At 40.1% G+C, this 13801-nt stretch overlaps 1 protein-coding gene across 4 annotated transcripts in view; it reads left to right on the top strand.

Annotated features, from left to right (window-relative positions):
• The window catches only part of GRAMD2B (GRAM domain containing 2B), a 43820-nt gene that overhangs the window by 14497 nt on the left and 15522 nt on the right, over positions 1-13801 (top strand). For 3 of the 4 annotated variants that reach the window (XM_075411189.1, XM_009932202.2, XM_075411190.1), the window contains exons 2-5: positions 9186-9308; positions 11430-11517; positions 11831-11897; positions 12867-12970. In XM_075411189.1, coding sequence (XP_075267304.1) covers positions 9186-9308; positions 11430-11517; positions 11831-11897; positions 12867-12970 — 382 coding nt within the window. The remainder of the gene's footprint in view (positions 1-9185; positions 9309-11429; positions 11518-11830; positions 11898-12866; positions 12971-13801) is intronic. The other variant, XM_075411191.1, reaches the window with a different exon arrangement.

Here is a 13801-nt window from a genome sequence, read left to right as displayed (position 1 = left end):
TCCATTTTTCCTTCCACATTATACAAGAGTTAGTGGGAGAGTCCAGGAGGACATGGGCAGCTGCTCCCTTCCAGCCCACTCTATAGGGCCCTTGTCTCCTTTTTTGTAAATGGCATAGTGTGGTGTCTCATACTGGGGTGATTGTTACAGTAATGGAATTAAGTACTGAGAGGCGGGACACCCAAATAAAAGGGAGAACCAGGGGTTGTAGGGGTATGTACAAGGAGAACACAGTTGCCCCTTCTTAATTCCCTGGTAAGTGAGCTTCAGTGCTGTACCAGAATATTCACTTCCCTTAACTAAACTGCTGCCTGGCACTGTGGCACTGACTGGCTTCTGCCTCCATCCTTGAAAAATAGCACACTAAGGTGAGGGAGGTTAATAAGCTTCCAGAAAGAGTGGCAGGAAATAATGTGCAGGTTGCAGACAGGCAGCAGAGAAACTCAGCAGGGTAGGGGATGTAGAGGCAGACTGAAGCCTTCCCTTGCTGTGGATAGATGGGAAGGACTTCTAGTTACCTAACTATGAAGCATAAGTTCCTGACATCGCCCTGAAAAACCACCATATGTAGGCGTATCCTCTACAAAGATCCATTCCTGTGGATGCTTCAGTGGTTTAGCCTTTTGGGAATCTTAGTTTAGACTGTTTGCGAAAGATAGACCACCAAGGCAAAAGACTTAATGGCTACTGTTTATGCTACACTAGTTCAAGGAGAGCCATTTAGGTTTGTTCAGCTTTTGTTCTGGGCAAGAAGGACTGTTACAGTAGACAAGCCCAGTAAATAACAAAATTACATGTATTCCTATTTGGCTTTGTGAGATTTTACAGTACGTGTAAATATGCTGTGGCCAGCAGAGGAGAGAGTGAGTGTTGCTGTGGAGGATGGCGTGTGGTTGGTGGAAAAGGCTCATACTGAAGAAGGAGGCTTGCAGAGCATTCGAACTCAATGTCCTGGTGACACAGAAAATAGAAAGTCAAACTGGCCTAGCAGTAATCTGGCTACCACATGTCACATCTCATTCTGAAAAGAATATATTTTTCGGGGACTTTGGAAGGAAAATTGTTCCTTCCAAACAGTGTTGCAATCAAAGGCACTGTAGTGATTAGTGTCAGTTAGACCTGTTATTGGAAGCTAGTATTTCCTACTGTGAGATAATAGTTTTTTTATTAGATTATCTACATTGTTCTGATCTTTTCCATGAACACGTAGGCAGGTCTGTAAGAAAAATCATAGGTTGCAAAGGTAATTACGGGTAATTCAGCATTGCCAGACCCTTGGTGAACAGTGAACCTCCAACAGTGGTTTCACTTTGATCCACTTCAGTCTTTGATGGAGGATGTGATGAAGCAGGGTGGATGGACACAGTTAGATGCTCATTTTCATCTTGGTTAGTGTTCTGCATTAGTCTTTGTTGTGCACTAGTCTTGCTGGGGAACCTACTAAAAAAACGTTGTACTTTGGCATCCCTTTAAATTTTCTCAACTCAATTAGTGTTGCCTTTTAAACAGAGAGATATCATTAATGATTGTGGGTTGTCTGTTGTCAGTGCCAGTTCTGAAAGAAACTGCTGGATGATCAAACCCAACCGTCCTGCTCTTGGTGTATATATCCTGTCTGAAGAACTGAAATTATTTCTTCCCCCATACATTGATTAAAATGCTTTGTGTGCAGCATACAGAGTTATTATTTATGGGCAGCATTTTGAATCATTATTTCTAAAAGTCCCATAAAACAGAAGTTTCGGATCAAGTGATTCAAGGCACCTTTATTTTTTAACTTTGTTTCTCTTATGAAGCAGAGAAAGGAATAAAGGTGTTGGCAGGATTGTTCCCAAACCTCTGCTGTCGTCTCTAACTGTTCTGTGTTCTTAATAGTAGTTGTTATATAATTGCTGGTGTCTGCTTTGAGTTTTTTTAACCCTAATTCACTCCGATACAACTACTCATTTTTTTTTTTTCAAAAATACAATTAGTGCTGGAAAACTGGCAGCCAAGTGTTGTATCAGGTGGAGGCGTGTTGCTCTGGAGCTCTTCCTCCAAAAAACAGAAGTGTAGCTTCAGGTAATGAGGCCAAACCTTTATGCTTATGCTCTGATGAGCAGGCCTCATTTGTAAGGATGCTTGTATGTTGTTCTGGAGAGAAACTTACATTGTTTCTGCCGGAGTTACAGAGCAGATCTAGTTGATAGATGCGTATGAGATCGTACTTAACACATGTATTTATCTTTTGTATTGGATTCGCTATAGAACAATTGATAGACCTGACACTTAAGTGCTCTTTTGTCCTCTTTTCTGCACCCTGAACAAGTCATAGATCAAGAATTCTTCTTCCTCTTCCCTTTTTACTGTTACCTCTGGAAGCTGAAGATAAAATGTGATCTGATATAAGGTTGCACGCTTCCTCTTCAGTAAGAATTGTGATCCTGCTTATTTTTGTCTTGTTCTGGGTTAGAAGATAAGTTAGACTAGAACTAGGAAATAGGAAAACCTTTCCACCTAAAGGCTGCCAGTGAATTGGAGAATTAAAAGAACACGTGCTCCAGTCTGAAGTAGATGTGAATGAGCGTCTTCCCCTAAGATCTTTTGCTTCACTTTTTTTCAGAAATGTGTCGCTTGAGAGGATTGGTGTAATTTTCTGGATTTGACTGTGCCTTTGTTGAGATAAATAGTTGCTAGTCACCCTGCTGAGACTCCCATGAAAACTGCATCATGGGACTTTTGTGGGTTTGAGTGAAGATACACGAGAGGGCTTTTGCTTTTTGAAGTGGATATCTGAAACGGCAACTCTTGAAGAGACAAGAGAACTGGATGGCTTATGTTGCTGTTCTAGTGTTGGCTTAATAAAATATCTTGTTATAGTGTCTTGTGTTTCAGAGCCCAGGGAATTCTTCTGTGGTTTGTTTTCTTTTTTTTTCTATGGAACCTGATAGCAGTCTGGTTTTGATTAGACAGGGAATACAGCCAGTTAATAATAGATGGTATTTAGAGGAGAGAATTTACATACTTGCTAATGATGTCTGCAGTGTCACAGTGATCTTGCTGATGTCCAAGTGCTAAGGTAGTGTGAAACTTGATCTGGTTATTATGTGAAATGTCTGTTCAGTTGAGGAGAAAAAATTACTTCCTCTATGCTTGACAGTGTTGGAAGGGTTTCTGTTCAGTATTAACTCAAAAATTTCATTCATCCTTTTAATAAAGCAACACAGACATATGAAACTCCTCATAGCTGAGTAATCATGTTCCAAGAGATAACTGTGAAATACAGTAAATATTTCTGAAATTTATTACCTGGATGTATAAAATAAGATTCACAGTAAGAAAAAGTCTTTAAACAGTTGGGTTGGTCCCTCTTCCAGTGCTAGCTCACATCGAGATTCCACCTGTGCCTGCTGACCTGTTTCATCCTGGAAGTGCATAGACAAACACGTGGTGTATATGTGTGTGTGCCAATCCATATGCATTTGATATTCAGTTAATGTGCAGCAGTAGAACTTTGCCTCCACTATGCTGTGTTTTGACTGTGATCTCACGAGAAGAGACTTAGCCTCGTCGTTGAACAACCTGAGGCAGTTAAATCTGTTTGATTCCTGCATATTCACACTAACAAACCGACCTTTTCCCTCAAGCAGGGTTTCACATCTGTGCTCCTTCACTAATGCTTTGCTGCTCTCTGTATTCAGTATGAATACATCTGCTGGCTGTATATCTGTCATACGAAATGCAACGTAAGAAATGCCGTATCTCAGAATCAGCTGCTTCCCTTCCTTCACTTTTCAGCCTGAAGTACAGGCTGTGTACTAAGTATATGGGATTATACAAATACCAAATGCATACGTTATCACTATCCTTAACATCTATTATAGCAGCTATTAAGTGGCTCTCTGCTCCTTTGTGATTAAGGTAGCTGTAGCTCATTTTCTGCCTGTCTTGATAGTTTTGGAGTCTCAATGATAGTCAATGTCTGGGTTTTCATTTGCATGGTAAAAGTGATGCTTGGTCTTAAAAGTAGATCAAATCGTAGCATTATGCTGAGGCGTGTTTTTTTAGGAGATATATTTTTGCCCATAGACAGTGCCTTGTGCCACGTGACACTGCAGCACGGCTGTAGAACTACTGGGGGCATTTTGCGTCTGAGTGACCACACTTTGTAGAAACAGACAATGTCTAAATCCTCGGCTCAAGCACTGTTGTTTGTTTATCCAGTACAAAGACCACTCTAGTCTGCTATGAAGAGGACAGCAGGAGAGTTTACAATGGAAAAGGTATTTTCTTCAGTCCAGGGGTGAAATAATGCATCTGTGTGAGGTATGAAAGCAAGCTCATCAGATAAAGCACTCCGGATTCTGATTACACATCCAAAATAGATTTGTTCAGACTGGTGTGATGTAGAAAAGACTTGACATTTAGGCCTAGCAAAAGGGAGGTTGATATGATTGCTCCTTCAGGGCGTGATAGGTCAAGGAAAGTCTGTGCTGAGGAGGAGGCCTCTGGCCCGCAGCGTGCTTAGCAGGGTGTCCTTTCAAGCCTTAGCACATTTCATCTCACCTCCTAGCAGTCATCTATGCTTGAAGCATGTTGCTGGTGTGTCTCCTGAATGCTACCTCTTCATCCAGCTCCCTCTTCTCTGCTTTTAAGCCTGCCAGCATCTGTCATCTCGATTTGGGATACTGAAATGTTTCAGGCATTTCCCTTTGGCTTTTAGTTGCTGAAAGAATAACCAATTCCTTTGTCAGAATAGACTCATGTTTGGGAGTAAGAATAGCTTAAATAATGCTCTCTTTTAGTGTTTGCACCTTTCACACTACACTGATTCCTTTGTCAAATCCGTTCGGTCTGCTAACAGCTACCCAGTAAATCCAGTACCTACCCAACAGAACCAAAGGATACAGAATGTCACTGTATTTGTGAAGGATATTTCCACATACGTTGTGCCAAGCGTGGTTGTGGACCGTTGGGGAAAAGTTAACTTTGCACTCTTTTGGTAGATCCTTTGCGATAATGCAGCAGCCCAAAAATAACCCTTTTTGTATAAAAGAGATGAAGCAGGGTAACAGGCCTTCTAAGGTAACATGGTGATCTGATACGTATGCTCCAGCTACAGAGGGAATGTTGCAGCAATGCTGATTCACATTAAACCCTAGGCAAATATTGGCTTGGCTGCAGTTTTTCAAACAATTGAAGTTGTAGCTAACATCTCTGGTTATTCAAGATGCCTTTTGTCTCCTACATAACTGATCTGCAGTTTGTGGACCGGGGAACTGGTTTGTCACTACTTATTATGGCTTTTGAACTTCTTTAGACCTGTTACCTGGTCCTTATGGTAATGTGGGTGTCCTTTGGGGTGGGTCCGAGGAAGCTTTGTAGAAAGGTTTGTGTGGTTGTGAGGAATTAAAGACAGTAACCAGTGTACAGTTCTGGAGTTTTTAATGTCTCGTATGTATGCCTGGGAAGTGTTTGTGTTTGGTAAGACTATCTTGGGCTTGTCAAAGACAACAACAGTTGTTCTTAACGGCTTGCTTTCTAAACTGTGGCCTGTTAGCACATCTCTCGCAAATTGTGTCTGTTCAGTGCTTCTTATTCAAACTAGTTTTGAAGGGAACGGGAAAAGTTTCTGTTTTCAATTACTGTCTTTGATATTTTTTTTTTCTCTTGAAAATTCCCTGTTAATGTGACACAGCATAATTTTCACAGGAAGTCTGAATTTTTCAGGTCCTGAAAAAGGTTAGCGCCAAACAATAAAACCTTTTGAAGTTCAGAAAACTTTCTGCAGTATAAGGAACTTGACACACCTGTCTGTCAGAAAATTTTTGTTTCACAGAAACCAGTCGAATTCAAAGAGGTGAAGTTCCTCTGATTTTTAAAATACATTTATGAATAATGTACTTCTGAACGCTTTATTAGAATGAAACTTAGTCCACTGCTTTTGTTAACGTATTTCTTAGCACTTTCCATTGTTTGTTATTTAATCTCAAATTACTCAGTTCATTTATTGGTGTATATTTAAAAAGGGAAAGAAGCATATCTTGCAAGAAGTTTAGTTGGAATGATTGCAACTAATGTTTATTTTAACTTGCTTAGATGCAAGATGTGTTCCCATAGTAAGTGCAAGCCTTGGCTTTGAAAATACTCACCATGACAAGCCTTCTTTATTTGCAACTGGAGACAACTTTTTTCTTTTTTACTTTTAGCTGTGATTTTAAATAGGCTTGGTAGTAGTACCAAATACACAATATATGTTCAAATTGAAAAATTTTCTTTTTCATGTCAATGAAGTCCTGATGTTGCAAAGTCTACCTGTTTTGCCCTGATATTAGCAAATACAGTTCACTTAATATGCAACTTTTGCTGACAGTTGTAGAGAGTATCACTTGGTTTCTTAAGTGCACTTGATCTAATTTTTGTTCTTGGGTTCCTGACTTTTGTGCTCTTTTTGCAAAGCATTTCACACATGAAAATGTAAGGAGCGGTTTAATTTGTTTGTGGCTTGATGATCGGTATTGTACTGTTTTTAGATCATACCCATGATCTTTCCTTCTCCAGAAGGTCAGCTAAGATTCTTCTGATACTTTAACAACACCTGCGAGGAACTTAGCTGCTGTGTGGAGCTATAATCAGAATTGTAAGGACAAATCCACATATAGTTTTTCTTTATGTGAAGGGGGCATGTGTGAGGTAGGGTGAGGGCTAGGCATAGCAAAACCGTATCAGCTAGTAGCAATACACTCAATTGTTACTGCCAGTAGCATGTTACACGGGTGAGTTTCCTCATGCCTGAGACGTTTCAGGGGAAACTCTTCCTGTGTTTGGGTACATTCGCCCTCTTCTCGGCTGCAGAAGAGGATCCTGGAGAGGTGATCAAACAGAGGTAAGATAACTCGGCATTTCCACACACAACACTCAGCAGGATTAGGATGCTGAGATGCTCGAGATCTCCACTGTCTGAAACCAGCTAGAGGGAATGAGTTCAGACAGTTGAGGTTCAGGAAGAGTCGTAGTTAATAGGGAGACAGACAGGATAGAACAGGCTCATATGTTTAGCTGTGAAGCAGGGATTAATTTATGTGTGAGGGAAAAGGGAATATGAGAGTTAAGTAAATGAAGTGTTTAAGAGCAGCAAAGCATCTAACCATGCTGGCAGGTGGAAGTGAACACCAAAAGCTGTGTTATAGGTATTTTTGAAACAAATTTGTAGTATGGAGATGTGGGTGTGATGTAGGCTGCTTTGACCAGTCAGTAGCATTGCCATAGCAGTCTGCCCCAGGCAATGACTGACACTACTCAGGCTTGAGACTCAAGCAGCTACATCTTAAAAATAATGCTGTGTCATGTAGTCTTACTCACTTGAGAGTTTCCGTGCTGCACTGCTCTTTTGAAATGCACGTGTGATTGAACCTGACAATTTTGCCTCACCCTGTTCCTCATCCCACTCATGTCTAGTATTGTCTGGCCTCCCTTAAAGCCCAAGAATTTTGGGAACAGATAAATAACAAATAGCAAGACTGTGACTAAGGCATTTGCAGGATTTGCAGACTTTTGGAATAGTGGCTCCCCTGTGCTTGTGGGGACCACCGTGGGTTGGCAGTTCTCTCTGCTTAAAATCTCAAACAGCATAAAACGGCTTATTTGGGTTTTTCAGGCAAAAGATTGGATTACACTTTAACCTCTTGATTCACATATTTAATTCTAGTTTATATTGATTGGAAAAAAAATACTGGTGCCTTGTGGTCAGACAGGGAGGATCCTGTAGTGAAGCAATGGGAAGACGATTGTTTTTTTCCTCATTGACTTTATTAGTGCTGTAACCCTTTCAAGTGTACATCAAGTGTGAATTAGGAAGTGTCGATTCAGTGCCCCTGTGGTGGGTAGTGCTGAGGGTTGAGGAAGGATTAGATGGGGGAATAGTTGCTGTATGTAAACATAAGATCCTCTGAGAACAAGTACCAGTAAAGACAAAAACTCCGTGGCTTTTGTCCTGACATAAGCTCTGGTTTAGCTGCGGGTACCACCTTGTTAGGTCTCAGTTAAGATGATGTGAGCTGTATCTTCTGATCTTACTCACCAAAGTGTGATCAAAGCAAGAGACCTTTTTATGCTCTGCTTAAAAGAAAACAGATTAAATTAGTCTGGAATCTCTGTAAGCAAAACTTTTGTCTTAGTAGGAAAAGAAACTGTAAAGACACTGTCACATGACAGCACTGGCTGTGTTTTTACTGTAAAATTGCAGAAATTCGACATTATAAAGGAAAGCTTCTGTAAATGAGGTCATTCAGGCCAGGCATTAATTTATTGGGAAACATAGTTTTGCTTACTTCTTTAATGCTAAGAGTATCCTGTAGTCTTTCTGAGGTTTTAGTCTTCCAAGGGAACGTGTGTGTATGTATTCGTCAGGCCTTATTTTAATGTATTGTCATTCTTCAGACCCTGCTATTAGTGACAGCTCTTTTTTTCTCTAAATTTTCTGAGTTAATATTCTATGAGAAAATTATGAAAAGGGAAGCCAGGGAAAGGCTCTGATGGCCCGTCTCTTAGCCTTCAGACTCTAGTTCCTTAATGTACATTTCTGAAGCAGTGGCATGCGCTGTGGAAGGGCAGTGCTCTGTGGTGGCAGTGCTTCTTTTGTAAAACAAAAAAACCAGCACTTTTTGTACTTTGAGAGGACGCTTTATTGTGAAAATGCTACAGGTGGACTCTCATAGAAGAGGTAAGTGAGAGGCAAAATAGGACCAGCTTCCTCTTGCAACATTGAGCCGCAAATAATCTGCTGAGTGCTAGGTACTGTCATGCAGGATGTTTTTCTCCTAGTTTGCCAATCGAATTCATTTCCATTAGTCATCACATTGGAGTAGTGAACATGAAATGCATTTTTCCTAAACGAGACATTCCATTTGGAACAGAAGCTAGAGCTATGAATTTTATGAGCAGTGAAATATCCCTGGCAGTATTTCAGTTTTCCTTTCTTCATTGCTGAAATTTCAATGATGGAGCACAGAATACCGTTCAGATGTACAATACTGTCAAGTCAGTGTATGAAGACGTTTCAGGACCTTAATATAAAAGACAGGTCATAATTTTGTTCTTTAGTATGTGCTGTATTGTCAACATGTTGCAGTGGCGTTTCACATCGGTATGAATCCTGCAATACATATGTCCATCTCTTTCTTAAATTTTTGTTCTTCCTTCTGCAGTTCAGATGGAGAAAATGGAACAGATGAAAAAAGAAAGGCAGGAAACTCACCTACTGTGTTGCTGCAGACCTCTACCAGTGAAATGGAATATTTTGATGACCGGAAAAAAGTTGATGTTGCTAGGTAATATCAGAAATGCTGTCAATTTTCTTCTAGTTGGATAATCAGAATCTTGAACCCATTCAAGGAGCTACACTGAGTAGCAAGATTTATCAGACATCCCCGTTGTGGGTTAGCTTGCACCACTATGCAAGTAAATGGCAATCAGAGCCACCTTCCAGGGGTTGAGCTGTCACCCACCACAAGCAGTTGGAACAGTGGGAATTTAGACTTTGGGCTGACTTAGTTTCACTGTTCTAGAAAAAAAATGCCTTGCACTGTTTGGTGCCACTGCTAGTTACATCCCTTTCACAGTCAATTTGGCAGGCAGTCAAAGTGAGCTGCAGTTCGAGTCCTGTGCTGTTCCCAGAACACTTTTCATGCTGGAATATTGATTGTCCGTAGTAAAGCTATGACAAAAGTTTTCATTTTGGGCTCCGTGTTGTGTAATGCATCATAATATTGCAGTGTCTCAGTAAAAACGGTCATTCTTCCTTTGTTGGAGAACTGGAATGCATTTGAAACCCTTCTAAAAGAATATTAGATAATACTAAAATCCCACTTGGAGAACTTGAGTACAAATTTTGCATCGAGATTCCACCTGTGCACTTTGTCAACTGAGCAGCCAATGCAGAAGTCAGCAGTCAACTTGACCCTGTGGTTTTGGTCACAAGGCAGATATTTAAAAAGCATCATTTAATTTCCTCGAGCAGTATTTGAGGAGACAGTATTCGAGGAAATATATGATTACTTTTTTTTTTTTTTTTGGCAAACTCTCCTTCCAGTCTCACCGCTCATATACAGTGCCATTGACTGTGTGCTGTTGAGGGACTGGCATAACTCTTTTTGTAAGTCTCACTGTCATTTCAGTTTGATCTGTACTACTGTTCATTTGAGTTTGACATGGACTTCACGTAGGCACACAAATACACGTACACTTGTATTTTAGAGTTCCTTTTCTTTGAGGGACTGCCTGAGATAGGCAGCAAGTCCCCCTGCTATCTGAATCAGTCCTGCTGTACAATCTCTTTACTAAATCCAGCTATATCTCCATTACACTTGGGGCTTCCTCTCACCCTCGCGTTTTTTACTGGAAATCCTGAACCTCTCAAGTTTAGGAAAGTAAAGAAGACTTACTGTAGTAATGGAAACTTTCATAGCACCTTGTTTTGCCCACTGAATCTTTAGCACAACATGTTCTTCAGGTCATTCACTATAAGAGTCCTGTGTTGTATATTTCCATCTGTTCTTCAGTCTGCATGTGAAGGCCCCTGAAAAAGAGCTACCTTTTTTTTATAGCCTGTTGATATGTTTTTGTTCAGTGCTAAATAGCTCTCAGGGATAATGTTCTTCTCTTCCTGATTTGTAAAACACTGTTATGCCACCTCTGTTACTGTTTTTCTGGACAGTCCATGCCATTAATTTCTCCTGTATAAAACAAACAAAACTTGTTCTCCCAGCCATCTGCAGAGACTTTCCTCTGTACTTCTTCTGCTCTAGAGTTGTTGGGTTTTTGGTTGGCTTTCTTTTTCCAATATGAATGGCCAGAGCTGTACAGTTACAGCTTCCTATGCTACTGGCACTCACAATTCCCTATCATCTCCTCTAGGATTGCTGGCTATCTTAGTGGTTTCGTTACACTACACTACAGACTTGGTAGCCATCCTCCGACTTGTGCACCTACATTTCTTCTCTGTTGCATTTTGCAGATGATCTCCCATTTTGTAGTACGAGTTCATAGCTTTCGGTACAGTAACTTGCACTCTCAGCTACTAAGTTTTATCTTACTTTATCTTGCATTAGTAGCATGCTTAGTGTTAATATTTCACATGTTGGCCAGAAACAAATGAACATCGAGCTAAGCACCATGATAATTCGTTGAGCTGTAAAAATGTCTTCGACATTATTTTACTTCCTGACAACTAGTATTTTAGAGTATTCTTTCTAAATTAAAACCTTCAGTGAGGGCTGGCATAGTTTAAGAATAAGATATTCTTCTCTTTATTGCTCCATAATCCTTGATGAATCAGATAATGATTATTAAAGGATAGATATGTTTCATGGAAAAGCACATCCTGTTGATAACTTACCAAGACTAATGAACTGAGGCCAAGCTTATATAGGATGCCATTTTTTAATCTTCAGGACCAAGAGCGGCACAGATAGTCCACTCCTGTCAATGGATATCAAGAGTGACTCCAAAATTGAAAGGAAAAAACGTGCCTCAAATCAGGTAGGGCAGAGGATGGACTTGTTTGTTTGTATATAGTACGAGTAAATAGATAACTACTGTGAGAGCCCCCTTGTTTAGCAATGTTATCGTTCATGATTGTGTAAGGAGATAGGTTCATTTTTCATTGGTGTGTTAGAGTCTGGGGAAAGCAGGACACAGACTTAATAGCCACACAGCAAAAATGAGAATTTACTGTAAAACAAGTGGTCAGAATGAGAAGATACTGGGAGGACAGGAAGTGGAATGGGTCACTTGATTGTAAGAACATCTAATAAGGTATGTATCTCTGGGTGTGGGGCTTTTTGTTTTTTAGCTGAAGGCAAATGCACACTTTCACAAGCTGTTTCTAGATGTTCCCATTGATGAGCCACTGAAACAAAGTGAGTATGAACCCCCTTGTCATTGCTGGCTGTGGATCTAAGATAATGTTGTTACCCGCCAACCATGGTGATGTACAAGAGGGACTACCTAAATTAAAAATTGTTAAGCTCCAGCTTCCTAGAGCTGCAAGGCCTTCATCTGCATGTGGTGTGTGTTTTTGTTGTAACCTTGCAAAACTTAAATCTTCACGTATTGGGCATCTGGGTTTGGGAATTGTAGCCCGCTTTGCACTTCTTAGCAGAATAACTTAGTGCAACATTTTTTCTGTACTGCAGCTTCCTTACTAAGGACACTGCTTAGTTGGGACAGCAGTGGTCAAGTGACTAGCTTGAGTTTTTGCTGTTGATGACGCTTTAAGATTAAAAAACATCGGTAGAAGGACTTAAAGATTCTGCTGTTCTCTGTGGTAGTTGTAACAAATGATTTCTACGTAGATTTGTGTAAAAAATGTTTTCTGAAAGGAATACAAGGAAAGCCATTCATGGGTGGGAAATGATTTTCTCAGTGGCTGTGGAATAAAAGCAGTACTACTTTACGGGTGTTGTACCTCTGTTGATCGTCTAGTCCAGACAACTGCTGTAGAGCTGAAAGTTTAAAGCTAAAACCTTTTGTTAAACTCTTTACATTTACATAGTAGAGTTACCTGAAAGCTAGTCAAAAAGTTTATAGGAAGCTAGGTGGTACTCTCAGAAAGGATTCTTGGCTTCTGGGAGCCAGTTGCGTGTTATTAGGCATTTCAGTCTTTGTCTTTCAGGTGTTTTGAGACTTAATTTAGGCCTGTGAAATCTTCTGAGCTTGTCAGTATTAGTTAAACTTATTGAATATCTTGAGATTTGACAATGTTTATCAAAAGATACAAACTGAAACACATTACGGCTTTGAAAAAAGAGCAAAACAAAATCCAAACTAATAATAGTTGGCTTGGGTTGTGGTTGCCTTGAAGATTATAGAGTATCTGTTTGTTTCAGGCTTTACCTGTGCTCTGCAGAAAGAAATTCTGTACCAAGGAAAGTTATTCCTTTCTGAAAACTGGATTTGCTTCCATTCCAAGGTTTTTGGTAAAGACACTAAGGTTAGTAAAAACTTTATGTACAGAACAGTAATGCTATTCCTTAAGAATTTGTTCCTCACCAGAAGTTCACATCATTATGCAAGACTAGACTATTACTAATACTTTTAAGTATTATTGAATACAATCACTGTTCAGAAGTGATGCCTGAAAGGCACTCTAGAACTGGAGCGCTATTATTAGAGATCGAGTCTCTCACTTAAGGACTTCCTGCCTGAAGAAAATAAATGAAAGGAAAGGATCTGACATGCAGCAGTGAGGGCATTGCCAAGCCCATGTAATGTAAACTGTCCAAAATTGTCTGTCTTGAGTAAGTATGGAAAAGGGGGAGGGAGAGGAAGGAAGGCAGAGAAGCGTGAGGACAGCAAGACTGTAGTTGGGGAACTGGAGGGAAGGATCAAGCATATGAAGGCAATTAAAGAGGAAGAACTAAAATTGGCTTCTGAGTTGAGTGGCAAAGCTCTTTGAGGGATTCTTCTAGTGCTCCTTCTGTTCTGTGTAAACAGAGAATGGGGAAACAAAAACCAGTTTTCTAGGTTTTCACTTGTAGGCTGTCACAAATGAGTGGTTATGTCGCTTAAAGAATAACTGTCAAAGGTATTTTCAAGGAGTGATTTTAATAAGAATTTATAGAAGTGTGATTTAACAAAGTTCGTTGGCATGTGAACTTATTAAATGCATGGAATACAAAATTGAAGTAGGATTGAGGTAGAATGATTGATACAGAGATTGAAGAAAGACGTAAGAGGTAAGGCAGACCCTCCCATTGAGTCACAAGGCTCGGAGTGGACTCCCTTGCTTTCTAAACTCCTCCTCAGAGAGGAGCCTCGATGT

The sequence above is a fragment of the Opisthocomus hoazin genome, chromosome Z (assembly GCF_030867145.1).
Source record: "Opisthocomus hoazin isolate bOpiHoa1 chromosome Z, bOpiHoa1.hap1, whole genome shotgun sequence".
In the NCBI taxonomy this organism is placed as follows: domain Eukaryota; kingdom Metazoa; phylum Chordata; class Aves; order Opisthocomiformes; family Opisthocomidae; genus Opisthocomus; species Opisthocomus hoazin.
Note: the sequence above shows the minus strand (reverse complement) of the source record. Positions and strands in the feature narration are given on the sequence as shown.